Below are 25,489 nucleotides of genomic sequence, written 5' to 3'. Positions count from 1 at the left end.
AAACTCAAAATGGATCAAAGACCTGAATGTAAGGCATGAAACCATGAAACTCTTGGAAAAAAACATAGGCAAAAACCTCTTAGACATAAACATGAGTGATCTCTTCTTGAACATATCTCCCCGGGCAAGGAAAACAACAGCAAAAATGAGCAAGTGGGACTATATTAAGCTGAAAAGCTTCTGTACAGCGAAAGACACCATCAATAGAACAAAAAGGAACCCTACAGTATGGGAGAATATATTTGAAAATGACAGATCCGATAAAGGCTTGACATCCAGAATATATAAAGAGCTCACACGCCTCAACAAACAAAAAACAAATAACCCAATTAAAAAATGGGCAGAGGAACTGAACAGACAGTTCTCCATAAAAGAAATACAGATGGCCAAGAGACACATGAAAAGATGCTCCACATCGCTAATTATCAGAGAAATGCAAATTAAAACTACAATGAGGTATCACCTCACACCAGTAAGGATAGCTGCCATCCAAAAGACAAACAACAACAAATGTTGGCGAGGCTGTGGAGAAAGGGGAACCCTCCTACACTGCTGGTGGGAATGTAAATTAGTTCAACCATTGTGGAAAGCAGTATGGAGGTGCATCAAAATGCTCAAAACAGACCTACCATTTGACCCAGGAATTCCACTCCTAGGAATTTACCCTAAGAACGCAGCAATCAAGTTTGAGAAAGACAGATGCACTCCTATGTTTATCGCAGCACTATTTACAATAGCCAAGAATTGGAAGCAACCTAAATGTCCATCGGTAGATGAATGGGTAAAGAAGATGTGGTACATATACACAATGGAATACTACTCAGCCATAAGAAGTGGAAAAATCCAACCATTTGCAGCAACATGGATGGAGCTGGAGAGTATTATGCTCAGTGAAATAAGCCAAGCAGAGAAAGAGAAATACCAAATGATGTCACTCATCTGAGGAGCATAGGAACAAAGGAAAAACTGAAGGAACAAAACAGCAGTGGAATTACAAAACCCAAAAATGGACTAACAGGTACCAAAGGGAAAGGAACTGGGGAGGATGGGTGGGCAGGGAGGGATAAGGGGGGGGAAGAAGAAGGGGGGTATTAAGATTAGCATGCATGGGGGGGAGGGAGCAAGGGGAGGGTGGGCTGCACAACACAGAGGACAAGTAGTGACTCTACAACATTTTGCTAAGCTGATGGACAGTAACCGTAATGTGGTTGTTAGGGGGGACCTGATATAGGGGAGAGCATAGTAAACATAGTATTCTTCATGTAAGTGTAGATTAAAAATTTAAAAAAAAAAAAAAAAAGAAAGAAAGAAAGAAGGAAAAGGGGGATTACTCCTTAACAGGATAAAACTATTGGTAAATCAAAGATCAACGCATGCTTTAAATATCCTTAATGTTGATCACTTAAAGGGTGTCAGATGATCAGCTATGGAGGTACTCTTTTCTGATAATATTCCTTTCTCTTAATTTAAAAAAAAAAAAAAAAAAAAAAAAGCAGTTACTGTGTGCTGACCTCCAATGAGTTCTGCACAGTGGTATAGAGGGCATGTCAAAGTGTGGGCAAAGGGTCTGTTTGTTTCTATGCAGGAGATCAAGGCCTAGCTTGGATACCCAGAAAATGAACTAAGATACGATATGAGGAGGAGCTTCCGGCATCAGCACTCTCTGGAGGACTTGTGCCGGGGGATGATCATCAAAAAGCCTCCACAGGGATCCGGACGATGCTGCGGTTGTGGCTGCATCCAGCCCACCGTCTCCTGGACTTGCCATAAGAAGGAGGAGGGAGATGTCTAGGCTGGCATGTGCATACAGTGAGACAACGAATTTGACCGGATCTGTACTGTTGGAACTCAACCAGGAGTTGGGAGGGGTGCAAGTTGTAGCACTCCAAAATCTCATGACTATAGACTATCTATGGTTAAAAGAACATATGGGATGTGAACAGATCCCAGAAATGGGCTGCTTTAATTTGTCTGATGGTTCAAGTACAGTTGGACAATATCCATCATATCATAGATAAATTTTCACAAATGCCTAGGGTGCCTAAATGGTTTTCTTGGCTTCACTGGAGATGGATGGTAATTATAGATTTGCTTTGTTTATGTCACCGTATTCCTATTATGTTAATATATGTGTGCAAATTAGTTAGTAGTTTAAAACCTATACATACTTAAGGCACTATACAAGAAGATATGTCAAAGAAATAATCAATCCTCCCAAGTTTCCTTCATATGCTACATCTATAGCTTTTCTTCTTCCTTCCTAATTACAACCCTTAAATAGAATTCGTGCCTCATATCGAATTTACCGAGTATCATAATTCCTCCAGGTGGTAAAGATACCTCGAGACAAGTGCTGGGCATAGAAGCCACAGGGCATAAATCTGCAAAGAAGTAAAAAGCTAACCTTTGCAAACAATATGGCTTCTCTCTCACTTACCAACTTTACATTTCCCTGTATGGCCCCGGAAGATGACTGGTTAGCCAGAGACGGGTAAGATTCCTCAAGGGAGGAACAACCTAAGACAGGCACAGTCGCAGGGGGGCCATCAGGTGAGAATTTGGGGATCAACAGAGGTGAGGCTCAGAACCTCACCCCCCCTGCTTTGAGAGAAATCTTCTGCATCTGTGGATGTCTTGATGCCCTTGTCTAGCCTGGATTAATACTTAGTCCGTAGGCACACACCTGATCATCTGATCATCTACATTTGCCTTCTTACAGCACTAAACTATGTTTTCTACCTTTATCTTGCATCTACCTACCACTTCAGCATTTTATTAAAAATAAAAATAATAATAATAATAGGAGAAATGTGGGATCAACATATAAATCAAGTACAAAAATCAAACGAATATTCATATTTGACCTGATTGTTTATAGGTCATATTGCATGATCAAAACCGAAAGTTTCTGTGATGACTGCCCTTGTACTGTTCACCATGTAAGAATTTATTCACTATGTAAGAATTCGTTCACCATGTAAGAACTTGTTCGTTATGCTTCAGAAGATTGGAGACTGACGAGAATTAGGCTTGAGATGGATTAATGATTGTACATTGAGCGTTGACCCCCCTATACTGAATTTTATTGTTGTTAACAACCATTTGATCAATAAATATGAGAGATGCCCTCTCAAAGAAAAGTTAAAACCAATCATATACCACCTACAAAGGAAATACATAAAACAAAAGATGACAGTTATAAAGCAAAAGAATGGGCAAAAATGTATCAGATAAAATTAAAAAGGCAAGGGGTTAAGATGTTAATATAAGATAAAGCTAGACTTCAAGTAAAAAGCACATTAACTATGACCAAGAGGGGTAACTTTATAATGATTACAGGTACAGTCTTTAAACTATTACTATTAAGATATAAACTATTACTATAAACCACAAACTCTGCAGGAAAATATATAAAGCAGTATCTACAGGAAGTACTGACAAAACTAACAAAAGTATGGAAAAGCAATGGGAGATTTTAATATTTGCTCAGTCACTGCTCATAAGAAGTCAAAACTAGTATGTAAAGGGTGATTTGATCAATTTTCTTTTAAAACAAAACACAACAAAAGTAAAATAAACCAATAGCATAACAAAAAAATAAGGGATAAATCCCAGATATAAGAAGTTAGCAACAAAAAGGGAGGATAATGGAGAAAAACAAGTTCTAGGGCCAATTCTGCAAAATTATATACTAATAAATTTGAAAGTTAAAAAAGAAAATGACGATTTTGTGAAAACACACATTAGTAAAACTGACTCACAAGACAGAAAATTTAAGGGACATAACCAAAGGAGACCTTAAGAGTATTGTCAAAAGCAATACACATATAGGTACATGCTTTCAGATCTTCAAGAAATCTAATATTCTCATGAAAAAGGACAGAAAAAGGAGGGAAAGGGGGGGCAGGTAGGGAAGGAAGGAAGGAAAACTGTAATTACCTTTTTATGAATCTACCAATACCAATCAATGAGAACACACACACGAAAAAGAAAACTGACCATACAAAAGCAAAAATCCTTAAATACATTAGCAAAATGAATCCAGAAATACATAAAACCAAAGAAGGATTATTCAAGTGATTCTAGGAGTGTAAGGATGGTTTGATATTAGGAAATCTAGTAATCTATTTCATCACATATTAAATACATCAGCAACAACAAATATCTTGAAAGATGCAAAAATAATTTATCAATTATCTTCCCAGTATCTCCCTGATTTATATGGGTGTTTCATTAACATAAAAGAAATCCAATGTGTAACATGTGTAAGGATTTTTCCTGCAGCACTTAAAAACCCATTCATCAGGTACATCTCTAAAGTGGAGTATTAACTAGCCACACAGCATTATACAATATCTATAGAACTTAATTCTAGAGTGTGAGATTTTACTAGCAAGCATATATGATCACTTTCATAACCCAGGGAAGAAAAGTGAAAAATACTCATTTTGTCCTTAGCCAAGTAATATGCAGATGGGAAGAGCATAAGCCAACAAAGGGCATATAAATGACAAGTGAAAATGGGATATTTTCATTTTAATATATGTACAAGATACACAAACAGGAAAAGGCTGAGCAGTTAAAACAATAGTATCCACATAAAGAACACAAAAGGGACAGAAAATAACAATGGCTTAGTATAAGGATTAATGTGAGGATTACTGTTGAATGGAAATTCTAACTCCTAAAATTTCTCCAGTAAATACTATCAAGAAATCCTGGAGTTTCATGCTACTCTTACAGAGCTACTGCAATCTCAACACTTGCCTCAATTTAAACATCTACTTGCCTAACAGATATGCTGCACTATGCTGCCTTCTGCAGAGCATACTTAATACTCAAAACTCCCACTAAGAAAGTTTGTTGAAGGTGCTAAAATAAATGGTAGAAAAACTAAAGCTAGTGCTATACTAGATTGGGAAGTAGAGAGACAAGTGTTGGAATCAACACTTCAAGTTGAGAAAATCAAGAAATAACAATACAATCATATCATTTACCAATATGGAAAAAAATCACAAGAATATGAGTGAAGCTAGTTTAAGTAGCTGTCACACCAGAAAAGGACTGGAATTAGAGGGAAGAAAAGCACATGTGCTGTTTAAGAACCTTCTTCCTATCTGAACATGTGATATATGTGGTAAAAGCCATTTTTTTCAAATGGTTTATATAAAACATTATGAAAAATAAAGCTATTAGTTATTTTTTTTAAACCTGCAAGGATTTTAAAGATCGAGTCTATACCTATGTTTTTCAAAAGCAAGAAATCAATTTGACAATTTATCAAAGTTTCCATAACAGTAAAATTCCAAGTTAAATCAAGCAGTACAACTAAGCCAGACCTTTCTTCAATGAGCAACTATTACTACAATGCACAGGAGTTCATCTCCACCCTGTTCACATACAGAAAGGTTCCTTATTAGAAAAGCTGGTGCAGAAGAACTGGAATGGCTTGCGAATTATTTAATTAGCAAACATTTGCTGAGAACCACTACACTACAAGGCACTCTGTCACAATTTTCACAAACAACATTCTATTTCTTAAAACACATCGCAGTCATCTAAGTAAGCAGAGATGACTAATAAACTCCTATCTACAAGCACCGTAAGCCTGAATAGCTACAGCCAGGTAACATAGAAAAGAAAAACTTAGGGGACTGTACAAATCACACAATCATAATCAAGACATGTATGGGCTACAAAAGGGACAAGACTTTTAAATGCATTCCTTACACAAAATTATTTGTTCAATAGAGTATCTTTTATTTACTGCAATACAGAAGAGTCAAACTAGGCAGGCAGAGCGATCATTTCACTATTTGGAGTTGAACACTACTATTTTATTCTATGTACTTCTATATTGTTAGAATATTTTGCTGTGAGTTTGTATTACTTTTGAAAACTTGATTAAAATAGTTTTCAATTCTTTTCTTGCCTTTGTATTAAACTTCAAAACTAGTACATATTTATAGTAAAGTACATTTGTTTAAATGAGAATTTCTACTTGTAGGTCAAAGAAATTTCTCATGACTAAACCCTTTAGTTACTGTTTTACATGAAAAAAAGCTAATGAAATATTTTTAAAGTAAAATCCAAAATACAGTTATCACACATTTAGTATAAGGCAAAACATGTATCTTCCATAAAACTCTGTACTTGCCAGAAAGAAAAAAGTAATCTCCTGCCTTAACCAATTTGATAATCAAAAGATTTATAAGTTGAGAGAATACTGGTCACCAAGTTTGTTCTTTTTCCTGTCTTGCATCAAGCATTCATGTCAACATATGAAATAATATTTGTAAAATAACAGAAAAAAAAAAAAAACCTCCTATTTGGTAAAGCTGAGCTATAAGCATAAGAAATCCTTAACTGCTTTACCATGACTGCAAGGATAATTAACCTAAAATCTTTCAAATTACATGTTTCAAATTGCATTCTGAGAAACAAGATGTTAGACATAGGAGTTAGTAGCTCTGCTCTAAGAGATAATACTAAAAGAGCAATATTATAAAATTTAAGTTGTAATTATATTATAATCATTGTAAATTTTGCCACCCTAAATTTGTGACACGCTTGCAAACAAAAAAGTATATATAAAGAAAGGCTTACCTTCATCCACAGAAAACTGACAGCTCTTATCATTGAAGAAAAGAATCTTCTTTTTATCAGGACGATTTACAAAAAGTATCTGGTCCCCTAAAGCCTAAAAGATAAGGAAAAAAGAATTCAGTTAACTCCAAATTACCTCACCCAATCTCAAAAGTTTTTTTTAATAAAAAAGGGCTCCCACTACTTTTTGCCGTCAATATACCATTAGGGTCCACTAGACCTAATTTTATTTCCTGAGTTTCTTTCTATTATCAAGACTTTCCCCTCCCCCAATCTTAGAGGTCCTCCAAAGAACAAAGAGAAAATTTACTTATTTTTTAAAACTGGAGTAAATTCAGTCTCTTACAATTATGATTTGGGACCACTGGACCACTTTATAAACCTAAGAAAAATTATGGGATCTTAGTATTCTTACTTTTCCTCTACCTTGAAATGTTCACAATTAACATGGAACTATCAACTGTTTCCAATAATACTCTTAACAAGCTAAAACAATGAGAAAAATGGAAGAATGATTAAATCACCTAGTAGTGTGATGCAATGGTGAAATGAACAGCCATCCTTCAGTTTTCTTATTGCACTGCCCAAAGTACTGCAATCATCCCTTTCAGGAAGATATAAAAGATGGGGACAGTCTTTGCTGTCTTTTAGCCTTCACTGAACACAGACGGCAATTTAGAATCTATTTATTTTACACTCCTCCATGACAAGAAAACTGACAGAAGGTATTTCACTATTATGAATTAATGAGAACAAGAATGCAAAAAGCTAGATAGCAGCACTCTAGACCCTAATGATGAAGAAATACACCAGAGAAATAAAATCTCAAACTATGAGTCTTTAGATGACAATACCACAGATTAATAATCTCAAGCTTAAGAATCAACATATTTCTAAGGAGTTAGGAAATAAGGTCTTGTCACCCAGTCAGTTATTCAACATGAAAGATGGACTTTATCACATTGTGTGACAGGAATGCTACCCAACTCACTTTGCTGACAGGACATACACTATTCTTTCATCTTTCTTATGAGTGTTCACAAAAATGTACTTGATACACAGATTTGCTATGTCAAAATCCTAATAAAATTTCTAATAAAGCTGTTCTTCACCATCTCTGTATTCTTATGTATGTAAATTATTCACAAAATGAAAATTACTTTAAATAACCAAATAAAGTCCATTGGGCCCAGGTGGTAAATGGTTATGATTACATATGAAAGATATATGAAAGAATTCAAAAGACATGACTAAAAGAAATCAAAAACACAAAATAGGGGTAAGACATCCAAGTTCATGCGCTGGAAGACTTAATATTGTTAAGATACCAATAATACGAAAAGCAATATACAGAATCAATGCAATCCCTACCAAAGTCCAACAGCACTTTTTGTAGAAATAGGAAAAAAAATCACCCTCAAATTAATATGAAATCTTGAAGGATCCTGAATGGCAAAATAATCTTGAAGAAGAATAAAGTTGGAGGTCTCAGAGCTCCTGATTGCAAAACATATTATACAAGATTCTCAGAAGATGATAGAGGAAGCACTAGAAAATGTGTCTCTCAACCTAGACAACAATCACACTGGCAGAATCTGTCTGAAGAAACTACTTTGAAATTCTGGAGTTTATTAGAGACTGGAAGTTGCAAGTCTGGCATCTATTACAGACTTGCAACTTCCTTAGGAAGGCTTGGATGACATTAAATACCAAGACATGCAAAAACAACTCCATAAACAGGGAAAATTAGAAAGTGACAATGCATGTCCAAATAAAGATTTAGGAAAGACCTGGAGAGACTTTAAGATTACACCTTGGGCTAATTCTTGCCACAGAGACAGACTACAACAATCAAAATAAAAAAAGCCAGCAAGACCTAGGGAAGGAAGATAATCAGGTTCCCAGAGTAACCACAGCATTAGATTCAAATGTCCAGTTTTCAACCAAAAATCACAAGGCATACAAAGAAACAGGAAAGTATGGCCCATTCAGAGGAAAAAATAATCTAACAGTCCTTGAAAAATACCTGATGGTATACTAGACAAAGACTTTAAAACATCTGCCTTAAGATATGCTAAAAACACTAAAGGAAAATACAGAGAAAGTCAAGAAAACCATGTATGGACAAAATGCAAATAGCAATAACAATAAAGAAAATCTAGGAAGAAACCAAAATGAAAATCTGTAGCTTAAACAACAGTAAGTGAATTGAAATTTCACTATAATGATTAAAAGGCATTTTTGAGCAGGTAGAAGAATCAGTGAACTTGACAGGACAAGGGAAATCATCAAGTATGAGGAACAGACAGAAAAAAGACTGAAAGACAAGGCAACAGAGCCTAAGAGACCTCTGGGACACCATCAAGTGGACCAACATATGAACAGCGGCAGTCCCAGCAGGAGAAGAGAGAAAGAGGCAGAGTATTTGAAGAAGTAACATTTGCAAATGTGTCAACAAACACCAATTAAGATGAACTTAAAGACACCCAGACTGAGATTTATTATAAACAAACTTTCAAAAGACAAAGAGAAAATCTTGTAAGCAGAGAGAGAGAAGCAAGAAATCACATACAAGGAAGGTAACCTCATTAAGATTAAAAACAGATTTCTCATCAGAAACTTTGAAGGCAGGAAGGCAGTGAGCTGACATATTCAAAGTGCTAACAGGAAAAAACTGTAAACCAAGAATCATTTCAAGGACTTGTCTTAGATGGTGGTGAAAGACTTGAACTCACCTCCTCCCATTAACACACTGAATTTACACCTACACATAGAGCAGTTCCTCCTGAGGAACTGGGGGCTGACTGAAGAACTTCTACTCAACAAAGGCTAGAGAGACTCCACAGAAAATGGCAAGGTGGAGGGCAGGGGAGAGGGGGAATATGGTGGAGTAGGAAGACAAGACAGAAACCTTTTCCCCAAAACACAGAACAAGAAAATATAGCAAATATAACTAAACCTGAAAATGACCTGATGACTACAAAATAGACTACTACAACTGGGGAAGAGGAGAAGACCTCACAGAAAAGTGTAAAGTGGCAGAGCTATGACTGAGCAGGATCCAAGCCCCCCACCAGACCCCAGCATACAGGTGGGAGAAAGGGGAACAAAGTGGGGAGGTGGTAGGAGCCCAGGAGTGCTGAACACCTGGCCCTGGATATCTGCCCTGGGAGCACGAGCTCACATTACATTGGATTCTGGTGACTAGCAGGGCTGGACACCAAGGGCAGGTGGAACACTCAGAGGCTGAGATTCCAACGACTTGTAGAGAACAGGCAAGCTCCACTAGTCCCCTGAGACAAAGGAAGAATGGGTAGTTTTAAAGATGTGCAAACAGCAGGAGGAGTGCCAGAAGGGCAAGGGTTAGACAGAACTGTCTCCTTGGAAGAAAGGGCAGGTGGACAATATCTCCCCAACCCTCCCTCAGCCAAACAGGTCAGGAACTCCAGAACCCCAGATGCTATATCCCCCTCACTGCAAACACAGCCCCGAGGCTCCTCCCTGTGCACACTGCCAGTCAACCCACTCAACCCAGCAGTAGAGTTGGACTTTGCTGCCGCAGGCAGAGGGAGACTCAGCTTGCCTGGCTCCATTTCAGCCCAACCAGGGAGGTGCCTACCAGAGCCAGACCCAAGAGCACCTCCCTCCCTGTGGGTGCCCAAGCCTGTTGCTGTGCTTCAGGCCTGGGCAGACCCCCACATCAGCCTACCCACCCCCATTACCCCAGCAGCCCTATCATTGCTGCAGGCCAGGAAGTGGGCAACCCCACCCACAGTGATTTCAGCAGAGAATCCTGCACTGATCACAAATGGGCAACAGAAGCAAACTGCCAGCCCAGACTGAGAACACTACAGCAGACAGACAGAAAGGCAGCCCCACCCATTGCATGCCAACAGCTGGGGCCCCACAAAATAGAGCCAGACACTGTAGAGTAAAAGATCTTGAGCTTCTGAGCACCACAGGACACCTTCTTCACAAAGCTATTACTCTATAGACCAGGAAGCATAGCAGATCCATCTAATACAAAGGATGAAACACAAAAACCCTGACAAAATGACTATGAAGAGGAATATGATTCAAACAAAACTAGAGGACAGAACTCCAGAAAGTATTCAAGATCTGAGAGAGGACTTCAAAAGAGATATAGAAGACCTGAAAAAGAACCACTCAGAGCTGAAGAATACAGTATCTGAGATGAAGCACACAATGGAGGGATTTAAAAGTAGATGAGAACATGTACAGGACACAGTAAATGAAATGGAAACGAGAGAAGAGGAAAAAAAGGAAGCTGAGGAACAGAGAGAAAAAAGGATCTCTAGGAATGAAAGAATGATAAGAGAGCTATGTCACCAATACAAACAAAACAGTATTTGCACAACAGGGGTAACAGAAGGAGAAGAGAAAGACAAGGGGATAGAAAGTCTCTTTAAGGAAGTAATTGTTGAAAACATCCCCAATCTGGGGAAGGAAATAGACACTCAGGCCATGGAAGCACAGAGATCCCACAACAAAAGGAACCCCAGGAAGACAACACCAAGACATATAATAAATAAAATGGCAAAGATCAAGGATAAGGAGAGAGTTGAAAGCATTCAGAGAGAGAAAAAAGATTGCTTATAAAGGAAATCTCATCAGGCTAGCAGCAGACTTCTCAACAGAAACTCCACAGGCCAGAAGGGACTGGCATTATATATTTAATGTACTGAAACAGAAGGACCTCCAATCAAGAATCCTCTACCCAACAAGATTATCATTTAAATGTGAAGCACATATTAAACAATCTGAAGATAAACAAAAGTTGAAGGAATTCGCCACAACTAAGCCAGCCTTACAGAGTATGTTAAAGGAATTGCTGTAGAAGGAAATGATCCTAAGGCTAAGTATCTTTCACCAGTGAAAATGAACCCACAGTAAAGATAGTAGACCAACTAATTACCAAGCAAGTAAAAATTAAAATAAAACAAAAGAAGCAAAATAAACTATACACAAGATCAGTCAAGGGATACATAAAAAGTGCAGACTATGACATCTAATATGAAAAATGAGGAGGAGGAAGAAGAGGAAAAAAAAGTACCTTTAGACTGTACTTGAAACAGACTAATCAGCAGTTTATATAGACTATTATATAGTAAAGGAGCCATCCCTGAACCTTTGGTAAACACAAAACTAAAACCTACAATAAATAACACACACAAAAAAAAATAAAGAGCAATTCAATAATAACACTAAAGAAAAGCATCAATAACACAAGTACAAGAGGAAGAAAGTAACAGAGAGGAGCTATTAAACACAGCCAGAATCTAACAATTAATCAAATGGCAATGAGTACATATATATCAATAATCACCATAAATGTAAATGGAAAAATGTACCAATCAAAAGACAGAGTGGCAGAATGGATAAAAAAACAAGACTCATCTAATGCTGCCTATAAGAAACTCATTTTAAACCCAAAGAGACACAGACTAAAAGTGAAGGGATGCAGTTTCAAAAAGACAGATGCACCCCTATGTTTATCACAACACTATTTACAATAGCCAAGAAATGGAAGCAACCTAAGTGTCCATCAGTAGATGAATGGATAAAGATGTGGTACATTTACACAATGGAATAGTATTCAGCCATAAGAAGAAGACAGATCCTACCATTTGCAACAACAACAAATGTTGTTGCATTCAACAGCTCCATGGATGGAGCTGGAGGGTATTAGGCTCAGTGAAATAAGCCAGCAGAAAAAGACGAGTGCCAACTGATTTCACTAATCTGTGGAGTATAAGAACAAAGCAAAAACTGAAGGAACAAAACAGCAGCACAATCACAGAACCCAAGAATGAACTAATAGTTGCCAAAGGGAAAGGGACTGGGGAGGGTGGGTGGGAAGGGAGGGATAAGGGGGAAAAGGGAGCATTACGATTAGCACACATAATGTAGGGGGTGGCATGGGGAAGGCAGTACAACACAGAGAAGACAAGTAATGACTCTGTACCATCTTACTACACTGATGGACAGTGACTGTAATGGGGTATGTGGTGGGGACTTGATAATGGGGGGAGTCTAGTAACCATAATGTTGCTCATGTAATTGTACATTAATGATACCAAAATTTAAAAAATGAAATAAAATAAAAATACATTATTCAGCCATAAAAGGAAAAGAAATCCTGCCATTTGCAACAACATGGATGGATCTACAGGACATTATGCTTAGTGAAATAAACCAGGTGGAGAAAAATAAATACCATTATTTCATCACTCATTTGTGGAATATAAAAACAAAGCAAAACAGAAGGAACAAAACAGCAGTAGTCTCATATAGACACTGAAAAGTGTCAATTAAAAATAGAAAAGAAAATGGCAAGAGAGACAGAGAAACAAAAAGGTCAGGCACTCCACCACTGATGCTAGGAACTGCAGTAATGGTTATAAAGATGCTCACTGGACTTGAGAGAAGAGTGAATGAACTCAGGGAGAACTTCATCAAAGAGACAGAAAACTTAAAAAAGAACCAATCAGAGCTAAAAAATGTACTAAATGAAATGAAAAATACACTAGAAGGAATCAACAGCCATTCAGCTATCAGCTGATTTTCCTTACAGCAAAAGCAGAAAACTTACAGGCCAGAAGGAATTGGCATAATATATTTAAAGTGCTGAAAGCAAAAAATCTACAACTAATAATACTTAACACAGCAAAGTTATCATTCTGAATTGAAGGAGAGTTTCCCAAACCAACAAAAGTTAAAGGAAAATCAAACAGGAAAAAATTTCACTGGGAGGAGCAAACATAGAGCCAAAGTAGTAGATCAATCACTTAAAAGCTAGTTTGAAGGTTAAAAGACAAAAGTAATAACATCAGTTGTATCTAAAAATTTAGCTACAGGAATCACAAACTAAAAGATGCAAAATATGATACCATATACATAAAATATGGATGAGGGTAAGTAAAAATATAGTGTGTTTACAATGTGTTTGCACTAAAGCAGCCATCAACTTAATACAGACCACTATACACTTAGAATTCATGTGAGCCTTATGATAACCACAAACCAAATACACGTAATAGATACACAACAAAAAATAAACAGAAGGGAATCCAAGCATAACAATAAAAAGTCATCAATCACAAGAGAGCAAAAAAGGAAGAGAGCTACAAAAAACAAAAACAGGAAACAATTACCAAAATGTACATACCTATGAATATTTACTCTAAATGTAAATAGTCTAAATGCTCCAATCAAAAGATACAGGGTGAGTAAAATGGATGAAAAAACAAAGCCCAGCTATATGCTGCCTGCAAGACACTCCAGACCTAAAAACACATATAGACTGAAGGTGAAGTAATAGAAAAAGATATTCCATGTAAATGGAAACCAAAGAAAGCAGGGGTAGCAATACTTTTATCAGACAAAATACACTTAAAACAGAGTGTAACAAGCAACAGAGAAAGGCATTACATAATGGAAACACATCCCAGTTTCACAGATGAGTATGTCAATACTACCCAAAGCAATCTACAGATTTAATGCAATACCTGTTAAAATCCCAATGTTTTTTGTCAAAATAAGAAAAAACCCACCCTAAAATTTATATGGAATCTCAAGGGACTCCAAATAACCAAAACAATCTTGAAAAAGAAAAGCAAAGCTGGAGGATTCAATTTCTGATTGCAAAACTTCCTATAAAGCTACAGTAATTCTAAGCAGAGTGGTAGTGGCATAAAGGCCACTGCCATAGACATAGAGGCCAATGGAATAAGACAGCACAGAAACAAATTGGTGCATATATGGTCAAATGATTTTTGACAAGTGTGCTGAGACACTCAATGGGGAAAGGACAGTATTTTCAACAAACAGTGGTAGGAAAATGGATATTCCCAAACAAAAGGATGAAAGCAGACCATTACCTAACACAATATATAAAAATTAACTCCAAACAAATGAAAGACCTAAATGTAAGACCTAAAACTATAAAACTCTTCAGAAGAAAATACAGAACAAAAGGTTTTGACACTGGATTTGGCAATTTCATGGATATGACACTAAAGACAACAAAACAAAAAACAGATAAATCTGACTTCACAAAAATTAAAACCTTTTTTATACATCAAAGGCAACATCAACACAGTAAAAAGACAACACACAGAATGGGAGAAAATATTTGCAAGTCATATGTGTGGTAAGAGTTAATACCCAGAATATATAGAGAACTCCTACCACTCAACAACAAATAACTCAATTCAAAAACAGGCAATGGATTTGAACAGATATTTCTCCAAGGAATATATACAAATGGGCAATAAGCACATGAACAAATGCTCAACATCACTACTCAATAGGGGAATGCAAATCAAAGCTGCAATGAGATACTAACTCACATGCATTAGGCTAGTGACTCAAAAAAATGGAAAATAGTGATGGCAAGCACATGGAGAAATGTGAACCCGTGTACACTGCTGGTAAGAATGTAAAATGGTAAAGCTACTGTGGAAAAGAGTATGGAGGTCCTACAAAATTAAAAATAGAATAACTAATATGCAACAGTTCTACTTTCATGGACATATCCTAAAGAATTAAAAGCAGAGTCCTGAAGAGGTATTCTCACACTAATGTTCAGAGCAGCGTTATTCACAATAGCAAAAGTGTGGAAGCAACTGAATGGATAAACAAAATGTGACATATACATACAATGGAGTATTATTCAGTCTTAAAAAGGAAGGAAACTGACAAATGCTACAACATGGATGAGCCTTGAGGACATTGTGCTAAGTGACATAAGCCAAGCACAAAAAGACAACAGTGTATGATTCTACTTATAGGAGGGACTTATAGTAGTTAAAATCAGAGACAAAGTAGAATGTTGCTTGCCGGCTACTGGGGAGGGGGGAAAAGGGGAGTTGTTTCATGGGTTTAGAGTTTCAGTTTTGCAAAGTATAAGTTCTGCAGATCTTTTGCACAACAATGTAAATATACTTAACACTACTGAACTAAACATTAAGATGTTAAACTGTGTTTTTTAAAACTAAGAAAAAAATTTTAATTAAAAATTCTGAGTAGCTGAACAACACATCACCTCAAAATTAAATCGTATTACAAATGCAGACTGGTCTTGTAAGACCACACTGAAAGTTAATTTCATTATTGGAAAACCCCAAACAACAATTACTAAGGAATGAGTAATCTGGAACAGTGAACTGGTATTCCTCATTCCCTTGTTTCCTTGCTTTTGCAATCCTTTTTGCTCCTTGCTACCACTATGCCCTACATTTTTTCAAAGCACTATATGGTGAACAAAATGACAGCAATAGTTACCTTGTATCTCCAACAAGAACTTGAAGAAATGGAAGCAAGACAGAAGGAATTTAACTTCATTATGCCAACGAACTCCCATGAGGAATTACTTAGGATAGAAGACATCATTGCATTTTTTAAAAACAGAATAAAAATTCTGGACTTCTAACAATTTAGAAATAATCCTGCCTGAAAAAGAAATAGATTGTGTCCTTTTCATGATCCTTACAGTTCTGATCCTTAGGAAAGAGAGCCACTAAAGACAGGGTATCAAAGTGACTTAACATCACAAAATTATTTAAGATAGAATAAGCAACTATTAACTTATGTCACTGTTCTACTTTAGAATGTAACCAAAAACCTACTGCATGGTAACAATATTGGCCCCTAAAAAAACGGGGAAAAAAAAAAGAATGGAGCAGAAAAAGTATCTAGCACTCTCAACTGTCAAGCTAGGATTCAGTGGTTCTATCTTTCAACATGCTATAAAGTGCATAAGCATAATGTATCAACTCGGTCACATATTATTTGCAACATTTGTACAGGTTAAGTTTAGACGCTTTAAAGTTAAACACCTTAAGAGGTTTCTGCTTCTAGTAATGGCCAAAAAGCTCCTAAGCAAGCAATCCTCCTCCAAAAACTATATAAATTTTGGACAAAATTTGCATAAAAAGAGCAAGAGGTAAAAGAATAAAAAACATGTATCATATGCCATCCACTGCAGAGAAGACACAGTTTGGGGTATGACTCTAGCCAAGGTAACTGCCCACTGAAAAACAAAACAAAAATGCTCTTTACAGGAATATAACAGAATCCTGAATCTTTGCACATATACTTCACAATATTCAATAGAAATTTGCTGGATTTATGAAGAAATAAGAAAGTATGACCCATACTCAAGAGATAGAAAGCCAGTGCAGACTAGCCCCAAGATGACCCAGCTGTTGAAATCTAAAGCAATTACAAGAAATTATACTCAGGACTATAATGGAAAATGGGGCTGTAATAAACAAAAAAAATAAAATCTCAGCAAAGCAACAAAACATAAGCATGAAAAGTACAGACCTGAAACTTACAATCTTGAAAATAAAATATTCATCAATTGAGCTTAACAACAAATTGGAGTAAACAAAGTCAGGTTTGACAACAGATCAGGAGAACAAGTTGAAAGAAAAAAAAACAGAGCCTCAGTGACTTGTGGGACAATACCAAAAACGTCTAACATGTAACTGAAGTACCAAGAAGTAGAGGAGAGAAAGGGGTAATTTTCACTCCACAGGTAGCAAAAAGAATGAACCTGCTCGTATTAGCATCAACCATGAGCAACTGTGAAGAATAAAGATTAAGCAGACTCTTCAAAGCCAGTTCCAAATTTAAAGTGGAAATGTAATCTGTATGATTTTTAATCTGTATGATTTTCCCTCTAGGAAATCAAAACAGCCAGATTATTAGTCAATGACTTTGTGTTTTAATGACTCTGTTCCCTCATGTTAGCAGTGCCAGCTAGCTTTATTGAAGTAGCTCTTGTATACAAATATAACAACTTATAAGAAAAATACTAATGTCTTTGAAGTAGACTTTCCAGAAATATGCTATTCTGAAGAATCAGTCATACACAACTCAGAAGGGAGCTGTCACAGTTACACAAAAATGGCCTGCTCTGTAGCACAAGACACAAATTTCAGATCTTCGACTGGCTCACCATGATCCCAAGAATATATAAATAAAAATGTAAAAATTCTTGCTATTTGTTCAAAACCAAGATGACAATATTAATTCAAACTATATTAAGGCATAGAAAGAAAAGAGATTACCTTGACAGCTTTCTGGGAATTGGGCAGTCCTTCCTCTATGTCTTCTAAAAGAATTCCTCCTAAGCCTCGCTGGTCATGCTGATCTAACAGCCTAAGCAGGGCCTTCTTATCTTTCAAGTTGTACTTGGGCTTGAAGGCATACTTCCCCTCTATTACTTCAATTTTGGGATTATTGACTAATGCCTGCAACAGTGACACAATTTGCATAAATTAACCAAAAGAAGCCTCATCTACACATTCTTAAATTATAATAAACATTAAAAAAAACCAATATTCAATATACCGGCAAATTTAAAAACGCCTTGTGAATATCTACTAGCAGATCTAAAATACTGAACATCTAGAACCCAAACAACAGGTAGAGATCAGCATGGTGCACATCTTTTATAAAAAAATGTTTTTTACATAGTCTTTGGATGACAAGAAACTATTTTATTGCAACTACTTTGAAGAAAACCATACCAGTCTTCTTTTGAAAGAAAAAAGAGGAAAGAATCAGTAAAATGTCTATTAACATGAATAGACAAAGTGAGCTGGGTATCACCTATCCCACCCTCAATATACAGTTACCGCATACTGGCACTATCATGTGAGAAACAGTACCCTGGAATGAAGATCAATAGGCAGGCTGCCCCCCAACTGGTAACGAATGGCACTAGCAGCCATGGAAGGAAATGACAAGCACCAGACTAGTGCATACAAGAAATTTACCTATGTCAGCTTGAGAATGAAACTGAGTAGGAACATAGAAATTACTGAATAGAATTATGTTCCTAATCAGTTCCATTGTACAGCTAATATCAGAAGGAAAGCTCTTTAAGAATGAGCAACCCTATTTATTTTCTTCTGCAGCTGCCAACCAAACGATGAGAGGAGAAAGAAAAAAAACACAGAAAGAAGAAAGGAGGGAAAATGGAATAGTAATTTTTAAAAATCTTCTGATGTGGGTAGCCTTTGAAATTCCAAGATTAGGTAAAATAATGAAATTTAAATGTGGATTACCACTATTTGCCTATCACTAAAATAGTGAGTTATGATGATACTGATTAACTGGCCCATTTTATATCATGAAAACCAAGAACAATATTTTGCTTGCTATTAAACAAAATTAACTGATTGCATTTTAGGAATTTTACATTTGGTCTTTAGAATATAGCACTGGTCCTAGAAAGTAGTCTTCTTAATTGTCATTTCATACTTAAATGGAAAAGTGAATTTTCAAAATGTTATTCATTTACAAATTAGCAGTTACTGACTGACTGGGAGTTTCTTCCAATACTGTGTGTACGTACACATGCTCATGATTATTTTTCAAAAGTAACCTGCTAGAGGCACTAACATCACTGTCAAGTCCTAAGAGCAGTAAGAGTGCAACAAATACCTTGCTATCCCCCCATACCTTATGTTATAAATGTCCTAAAACATATGCAAAAACAATTTGCCAATACGTATATTTTAAATTTAGCAATTCAAAAAAAGCATTGTTCTGTAAAATATTAAATGGAACTGGTATAATGACTAACTTCTTTACAATTTTATGCTAAAGTCTTTGCATTTTTGAATATGTATTATGTAAAAACAAATCAATCTTAAAATGTTTATATTTAAGAAACATTAAAAACCCTATACCAGTTTTAAGAAAAAATAAAAATAATTATCAAATTTCACAACTAATTTTTTTTCTTTTATAATATTTTAAGACTATTCTTACCTCAGTCATTAGCCATTGTTTCTGCTTGAGTCCAATATCTAAATGTTGTGTTTCATCCAAAATTTCTTCTAAAGTTAAAGGATGTGTGTCTCCTCGTTGATGCCGTGTCTATTGAGGGAAGAAACTGTCATTAGAAGACAGTTTTAAAATGCTAGATGCTTTAAATAATAGTTATAGGTACATGAATCTTTTCAGGAATGTAGAACATGTACCATTAAGAGAATATAAAACCAGACAGAAGTGAGTTCAAACTCAATAGGTTTATAAATCCAAATAATAAACTGAGAAAAAAATATTTGCAACTCATAGCACAAAGAGCTAATTAATTGTCCTAATATTTTCACAGCTACAAAAACCTACCAGGAAAATGGTCCAAAGACAGGAGGAACACATAAATCACAAAAAAGAACTGCAAAAAGCTTATATGTATATGAAAAAGATAACTTCAACCAAGACAGATCTTAACTATTAAACTGGCAAAAATCTGTACATTTGACTCTATGGGTTAGGCTGTAAGGGAACAGGCCCTCTCACACACTACAGATAAACGGATACAATTCCTAGTGAGGGCAATTTCGCAATATAAATGTACTTAAAACCTTTGACCCAGCAACCCCACTTCTGGGAATCTACCCCAAAGACAGCCCAACATAGAAAACTGATAGCAATAAATGGAAACATATCCCATGCTCATGGACAGGAAGAATTAATATTGTCAAAATGGCCATCCTACCTAAAGCAATCTACAGATTCAATGCAATCCCTATCAAAATACCAACAGCATTCTTCAACGAATTAGAGCAAATAGTTCTAAAATTCATATGGAACAACAAAAGACCTCGAATAGCCAAAGCAATTCTGAGAAGGAAGAATAAAGCGGGGAGAATTACGCTCCATGACTTCAAGCTCTACTACAAAGCCACAGTAATCAAGACAATTTGGTACTGGCACAAGAACAGATCCATAGACCAGGGGAACAGACTAGAGAGCCCAGATATAAACTCAAGCATATATGGTCAATTAATATACGATGAAGGAGCCATGGACATACAATGGGGAAATGACAGCCTCTTCAACAGCTGGTGTTGGCAAAACTGGACAGCTACATACAAGAGAATGAAACTGGATTATTGTCTAACCCCATACACAAAAGTAAATTTGAAATAGATCAAAGACCTGAATGGAAGTCATTAAGCCATAAAACTCTTAGAAAAAAACATAGGCAAAAATCTCTTGGACATAAACATAACCAACTTCTTCATGAACATTATCACCCTGGGCAAGGGAAACAAAAGCAAAAATGAATGAACAGGTGGGACTGTATCAAACTAAAAACCTTCTGTACAGCAAAGGACACCATCAGTAGAACAAAATGACATCCTACAGTATGGGAGAATATATTCATAAATGACAGATCCGATAAGGGGTTGACATCCAAATTATATAAAGAGCTCACGCACCTCAACAAACAAAAAGCAAATAATCCAATTAAAAAATGGGCAGAGGAGCTGAACAGACACTTCTCCAAAGAAGAAATTCAGATGGCCAACAGACACATGAAAAGATGCTCCACATCCCTAACCATCAGAGAAATGCAAATTAAAACCACAATAAGATATCACCTCACACCAGTAAGGATGGCCAACATCCAAGACAAACAACAGCAAATGTTGGCGAGGATGTGGAGAAAGGGGAACCCTCCTACACTGCTGGTGGGAATGTAAATTAGTTCAACCATTGTGGAAAGCAGTATGGAGGTTCCTCAAAATGCTCAAAATAGAAATACCATTTCACCCAGGATTTCCACTCCTAGGAATTTACCCTAAGAATGCAGCAGCCCAGTTTGAAAAAGACAGATGCACCCCTATGTTTGTCACAGCACTATTTACAATAGCCAAGAAATGGAAGCAACCTTTAAGTATCTATCAGTAGATGAATGGATAAAGATGTGGTACCTATACACAATGGAATATTATTCAGCCGTAAGAAGAAAACAAATCCTACCATTTGCCACAACATGGATGGAGCTAGAGGGTATTATGCTCAGTGAAATAAGCCAGGCGGAGAAAGACAAGTGCCGAATGATTTCACTCATCTGTGGAGTATGACAACAAAGCAAAAACTGAAGGAACAAAACAGCAGTAGACTCACAGAACCCAAGAATGGACTAACAGTTACCAAAGGGAAAGGGTCTAGGGAGGGATATGCGGGAAAAAGGGACATTATGATTAGCACACATAATGTAGCGGGGGCACGGGGAAGGCAGTATAGCTCAGAGAAGACAAGTAGTGATTCTATAGCATCTTACTATGCTGATGGACAGTGGCTGTAATGGGGTATGTGGTGGGGACTTGATAATAGGGGGAGTCTAGTAACCATAATGTTGCTCATGTAATTGTACATTAATAATACCAAAATTAAAAAAAAATTTTTAATGAAATGAGAAATACCTTGAATGATGCTACAAAAATGCTTTGCTTTAGTAAACAAAGACCAGTGTGCCTGAACACATAAATCTGCTACGTACAGAAATCCAGTGGCTCAGCAGAGATTTCAAAAGAACATTTAAGCTAAAAGGTAAATTCAGAAGTGCCTTCAAGAAAAGCGGAGGCTATACTTTGCTGAGTACTTTGAAGAGAAACAATGACTGTAGAAGCTAGCTTTCTTAGTAGACCTTTTTTTTTAATCATGTGAACTGGCTGCCCCAGTTTCTTCTGCAAGGCACTAGAAAAAAAGTGCTCTGACCTTAAGTCACAAGATCTCTAAATTTCAAAGGAAAACAAAATCTCTGGAAAAGTCATGGGGCAAAAGCAAACCTTGTGATGCTGTTTGAGTGTGATAGTGAGGAAGGCTATCAGCAAGTCTCAAGCATTGCTGAAAACCACGTGGAAGAACTAAAAAACAAAACTGAACTATCTCTTCCCTCCCTTTCAATACAAATGTGCACCTGGGTGAAGGATCCTTTTCTGACTCTTCTGCTCATTTCCAAACAAGTGGCCTACTTGGATATGGTTTAAAAAAGAGAGAGAGACAGAGAGAGAAAGAAAAAACTGCATTTTACTTATACTACATTAAGCTGCATCAGAGCTGATATCCTTTCTGAGGAAGAAGAACCAACCCCCACCCCACCCCCACACTAGGCTAATAAATTGTGCAAAATACACATACAAAGACACAAAACTCTTCTCTGTTCAAAAGAAAATTATTATTGGTTTATTACATCCACACTTTTGATTAGGTAACATATATGAGCTGCAGTTATAACATTTTTTGCAAAGGTCTTTGAGACCTAAAAATTATTTCAAGGGATCCTTCAGAGTAAGATTAAGAAAATTTGTTCTACTGGCTTAAGGAAGTTTGCTTCTACAACTGATTTGCTACAAGTTGTTATCATGAATGCCTGTTAAATTTTATCAGCAGCTTTTCTGTATCTGAGATGGTTGTATGATTTTTCTTCTTTATTCTCTTAGTATGACTTACACTGATTTTCAAACACTAACCACTTACATTCCTAGAATAAACTTCTACTTTCTCACAATTTGTTTGTATCTTTAAAAAAATTTTTACACTTGTACTATGAAAGATCCTAGTATATAATTTAAATACCTCACTTAAAACTGTAAATAAAGGCAGGTTCTTGACCCAGCCCTGCTATCAACCAAAGCTGTTGACAAGCCAGTCATTTAATTTCTCTGGACTTCATTCAGAGTTTTTAAAACTCAAACATAATGTTCAGAATTAATTCAGACAGAACCTAGGCCAGTGATTCTCAAATTTAAACGTCCCTCAGAATCACCTTAAGAGCTTATTAAACCAGACTGCGCAGCTGCACTCCCAGAGTTTCAGATTCAATAGATCTAGAAAGGCCCAAGAACAGTATTCTAACAAGTTCCCAGCTAATGCTGATGCTGACAGTACTCAACCAGACTCTCCAAATTTCCCAACATGATATTTTAGGTAACCAAGATATAGCCACATAAAGGGATAATGGTGAGATCAAGAGAAAAACTACTCTGCCAAAACAGAGTGCACCACCGATTGGCCATCTGAGAACTAAAGCAGAGTCTCAGATGGAGAAAGACGCCGCCTTCATAAGCCAATTTGCAAGATAATTCAGAGTGTTTTTCAGACTTACTCTTTTAAGCTATAAAACTTGTTTCATATTAACTGTTTCTATTTAAAAAATCCTTCTAAAATGGGCCATGAAAGTCTTCTATATTCTCAAATGGGTTCACTGAACATAATTTCATCTTTTTATGTCTCAGTTTCTATTACAATGCAGACTTCAGGCTGAGGTACGACAATAACCATCTCGGCAGCTAGTGAGCTGTGTTGGGCAGTTTGTCCCTCTGTCAAATGTTCTCAGGATTATGGTTTTGAAGTTCCTGTACCTGCCTTTCTTTCCTGTTTAGTACTTGCTACTGTAAATTACACTGTGTCAATCTTCCTGAACTTCCTCCACATAACTGTAATTCTCACTGAGCAATTAGAGTTCCTCCAAAACAGAACAAATAAACTGAGATTTCCCCTTGTTTTCTTTCTTGGTTTTTATCAGTTCATCAAAAGGGTACATAAGGGACAATTTGAAGACTTTCTAATTATCGGTTTACAGATCATCTTTCATATGCACTCTTTCCCTTTCATAACAGGCCCTCCCTTCTTTACGGAAAAGCAGCTAGAACCCTTACCTCCCCCCAGAATCAATGATGTATGGCCTGGAGATGTAATAAATTCCAGTGATCCCAGAAAAGTACAAATCAAAAAAATGTTGTTTGGCGAAAGCCTTCATAAACGGTAAATAGCTGCCAGATGTCTTTTCCAAGTCATATGTATTTTTGTAAAAATTAATAACAGGGTATTGGAGTGCCCAGTAGGACATTTTAAAGTCTGAAACTTTACAGTTTGTTGGTAATTGAGAGTAGTTTCCTTTCAAGAGCTTTGTCTCTTCTGTTCCCACAGCCCCCACCTCCATGCCCAAGAAGCACTGCTCTTTGGGGAGAGTCTAATAACAGCAAAGTGAAGACAACACTGGTATGAGATACCTAAGAAAAATACTACATTTTTTCCAAGTATAAAACTAGATCTTTTCAGAGGCGGAGCCAAGATAGCAGCATGAGTAGAGCAGCGGAAATCTCCTCCCAAAACCATATATATTTTTGAAAATTCAACAAATACAACTATCCCTAAAAGAGAGACCAGAAGACACAGGACAACAACCAGGCTACATCTACACCTGCAAGAACCCACTGCCTCATGAAGGGGGTAAGATACAAGACATGGCCCGGCGGGACCCGAGCGCCCCTCACCCCAGCTCCCAGCAGGAGGAGAGGAGTCAGAGTGAGGAGGGAGAGGGAGCCCAGGACTGCTAAATACGCAGCCCTAACCATTCGCACCAGAGCACAGACACACAGTGCGAGGGGTGCTGGATACTACGGAAACAGGACAGTAAAACCTGTGAGTGGGTCCCCGCAGCCAGCGCCCCCAGGACAAAGAAAAGCAAGTGCTTTTTGAAACACTTAAAGGGACAGGGACCCCACAGCTGGACGGAAACGTCCCAGGACACTTAGCCCAGCAGCTGGGAATCCCAGGGAACTCTGGGCACCCTAAGCCCCTGGGCAGCAGCGCAGATCAGAGGCCCCTCCCAGGGATAAACAACCTCCCGCCGGTTTCCCCATCGATGCAGCTCCGCCATACTGGAGCAGCAGCCTGAAGCCGGCCACGCCCACAGCACCAGGGAAGAGATTTTTGAACAGCAGCTGGGCAAGAATCAGAAACCCCGTCTGTGTGCAATGCCCAGCACAAGCCGCTGGGGCTCACTGTTCTCCCAGGAGAGGAAGGCCACAAACCAGCAAGAAGGGACATTTTCCCAGCCAACACATGCACAAGTTTCCCGCAACTACTTCTATCACCATAAAAAGGCAGAAGAATTTGATCCAGACCAGACTAACCCAGACATCGTCCCCTGAGAAGGAATCTGGGGAGACAGACCTAACCAATCTCCCTGAAAAAGAATTCAACATAAAGGTCATAACCATGCTGATGGAGCTGCAGACAAATAAGCAAGAGCTAAGGG

General features: G+C 37.2%; 1 protein-coding gene across 3 annotated transcripts in view; it reads right to left on the bottom strand.

Moving 5' to 3' along the window:
• Positions 1–25,489, bottom strand: part of GTF2E2 (general transcription factor IIE subunit 2) — a 93,643-nt gene that overhangs the window by 29,737 nt on the left and 38,417 nt on the right. For all 3 annotated transcript variants that reach the window (XM_073219063.1, XM_073219064.1, XM_073219065.1), the window contains exons 4-6: positions 19,417–19,524; positions 17,706–17,888; positions 6,607–6,700 (exon numbers count right to left, since the gene is read on the bottom strand). In XM_073219063.1, the coding sequence (XP_073075164.1) occupies positions 6,607–6,700; positions 17,706–17,888; positions 19,417–19,524 (385 nt within the window). The remainder of the gene's footprint in view (positions 1–6,606; positions 6,701–17,705; positions 17,889–19,416; positions 19,525–25,489) is intronic.

Source organism: Manis javanica, chromosome 12 (assembly GCF_040802235.1).
Source record: "Manis javanica isolate MJ-LG chromosome 12, MJ_LKY, whole genome shotgun sequence".
Classification (NCBI taxonomy): domain Eukaryota; kingdom Metazoa; phylum Chordata; class Mammalia; order Pholidota; family Manidae; genus Manis; species Manis javanica.
Note: the sequence above shows the minus strand (reverse complement) of the source record. Positions and strands in the feature narration are given on the sequence as shown.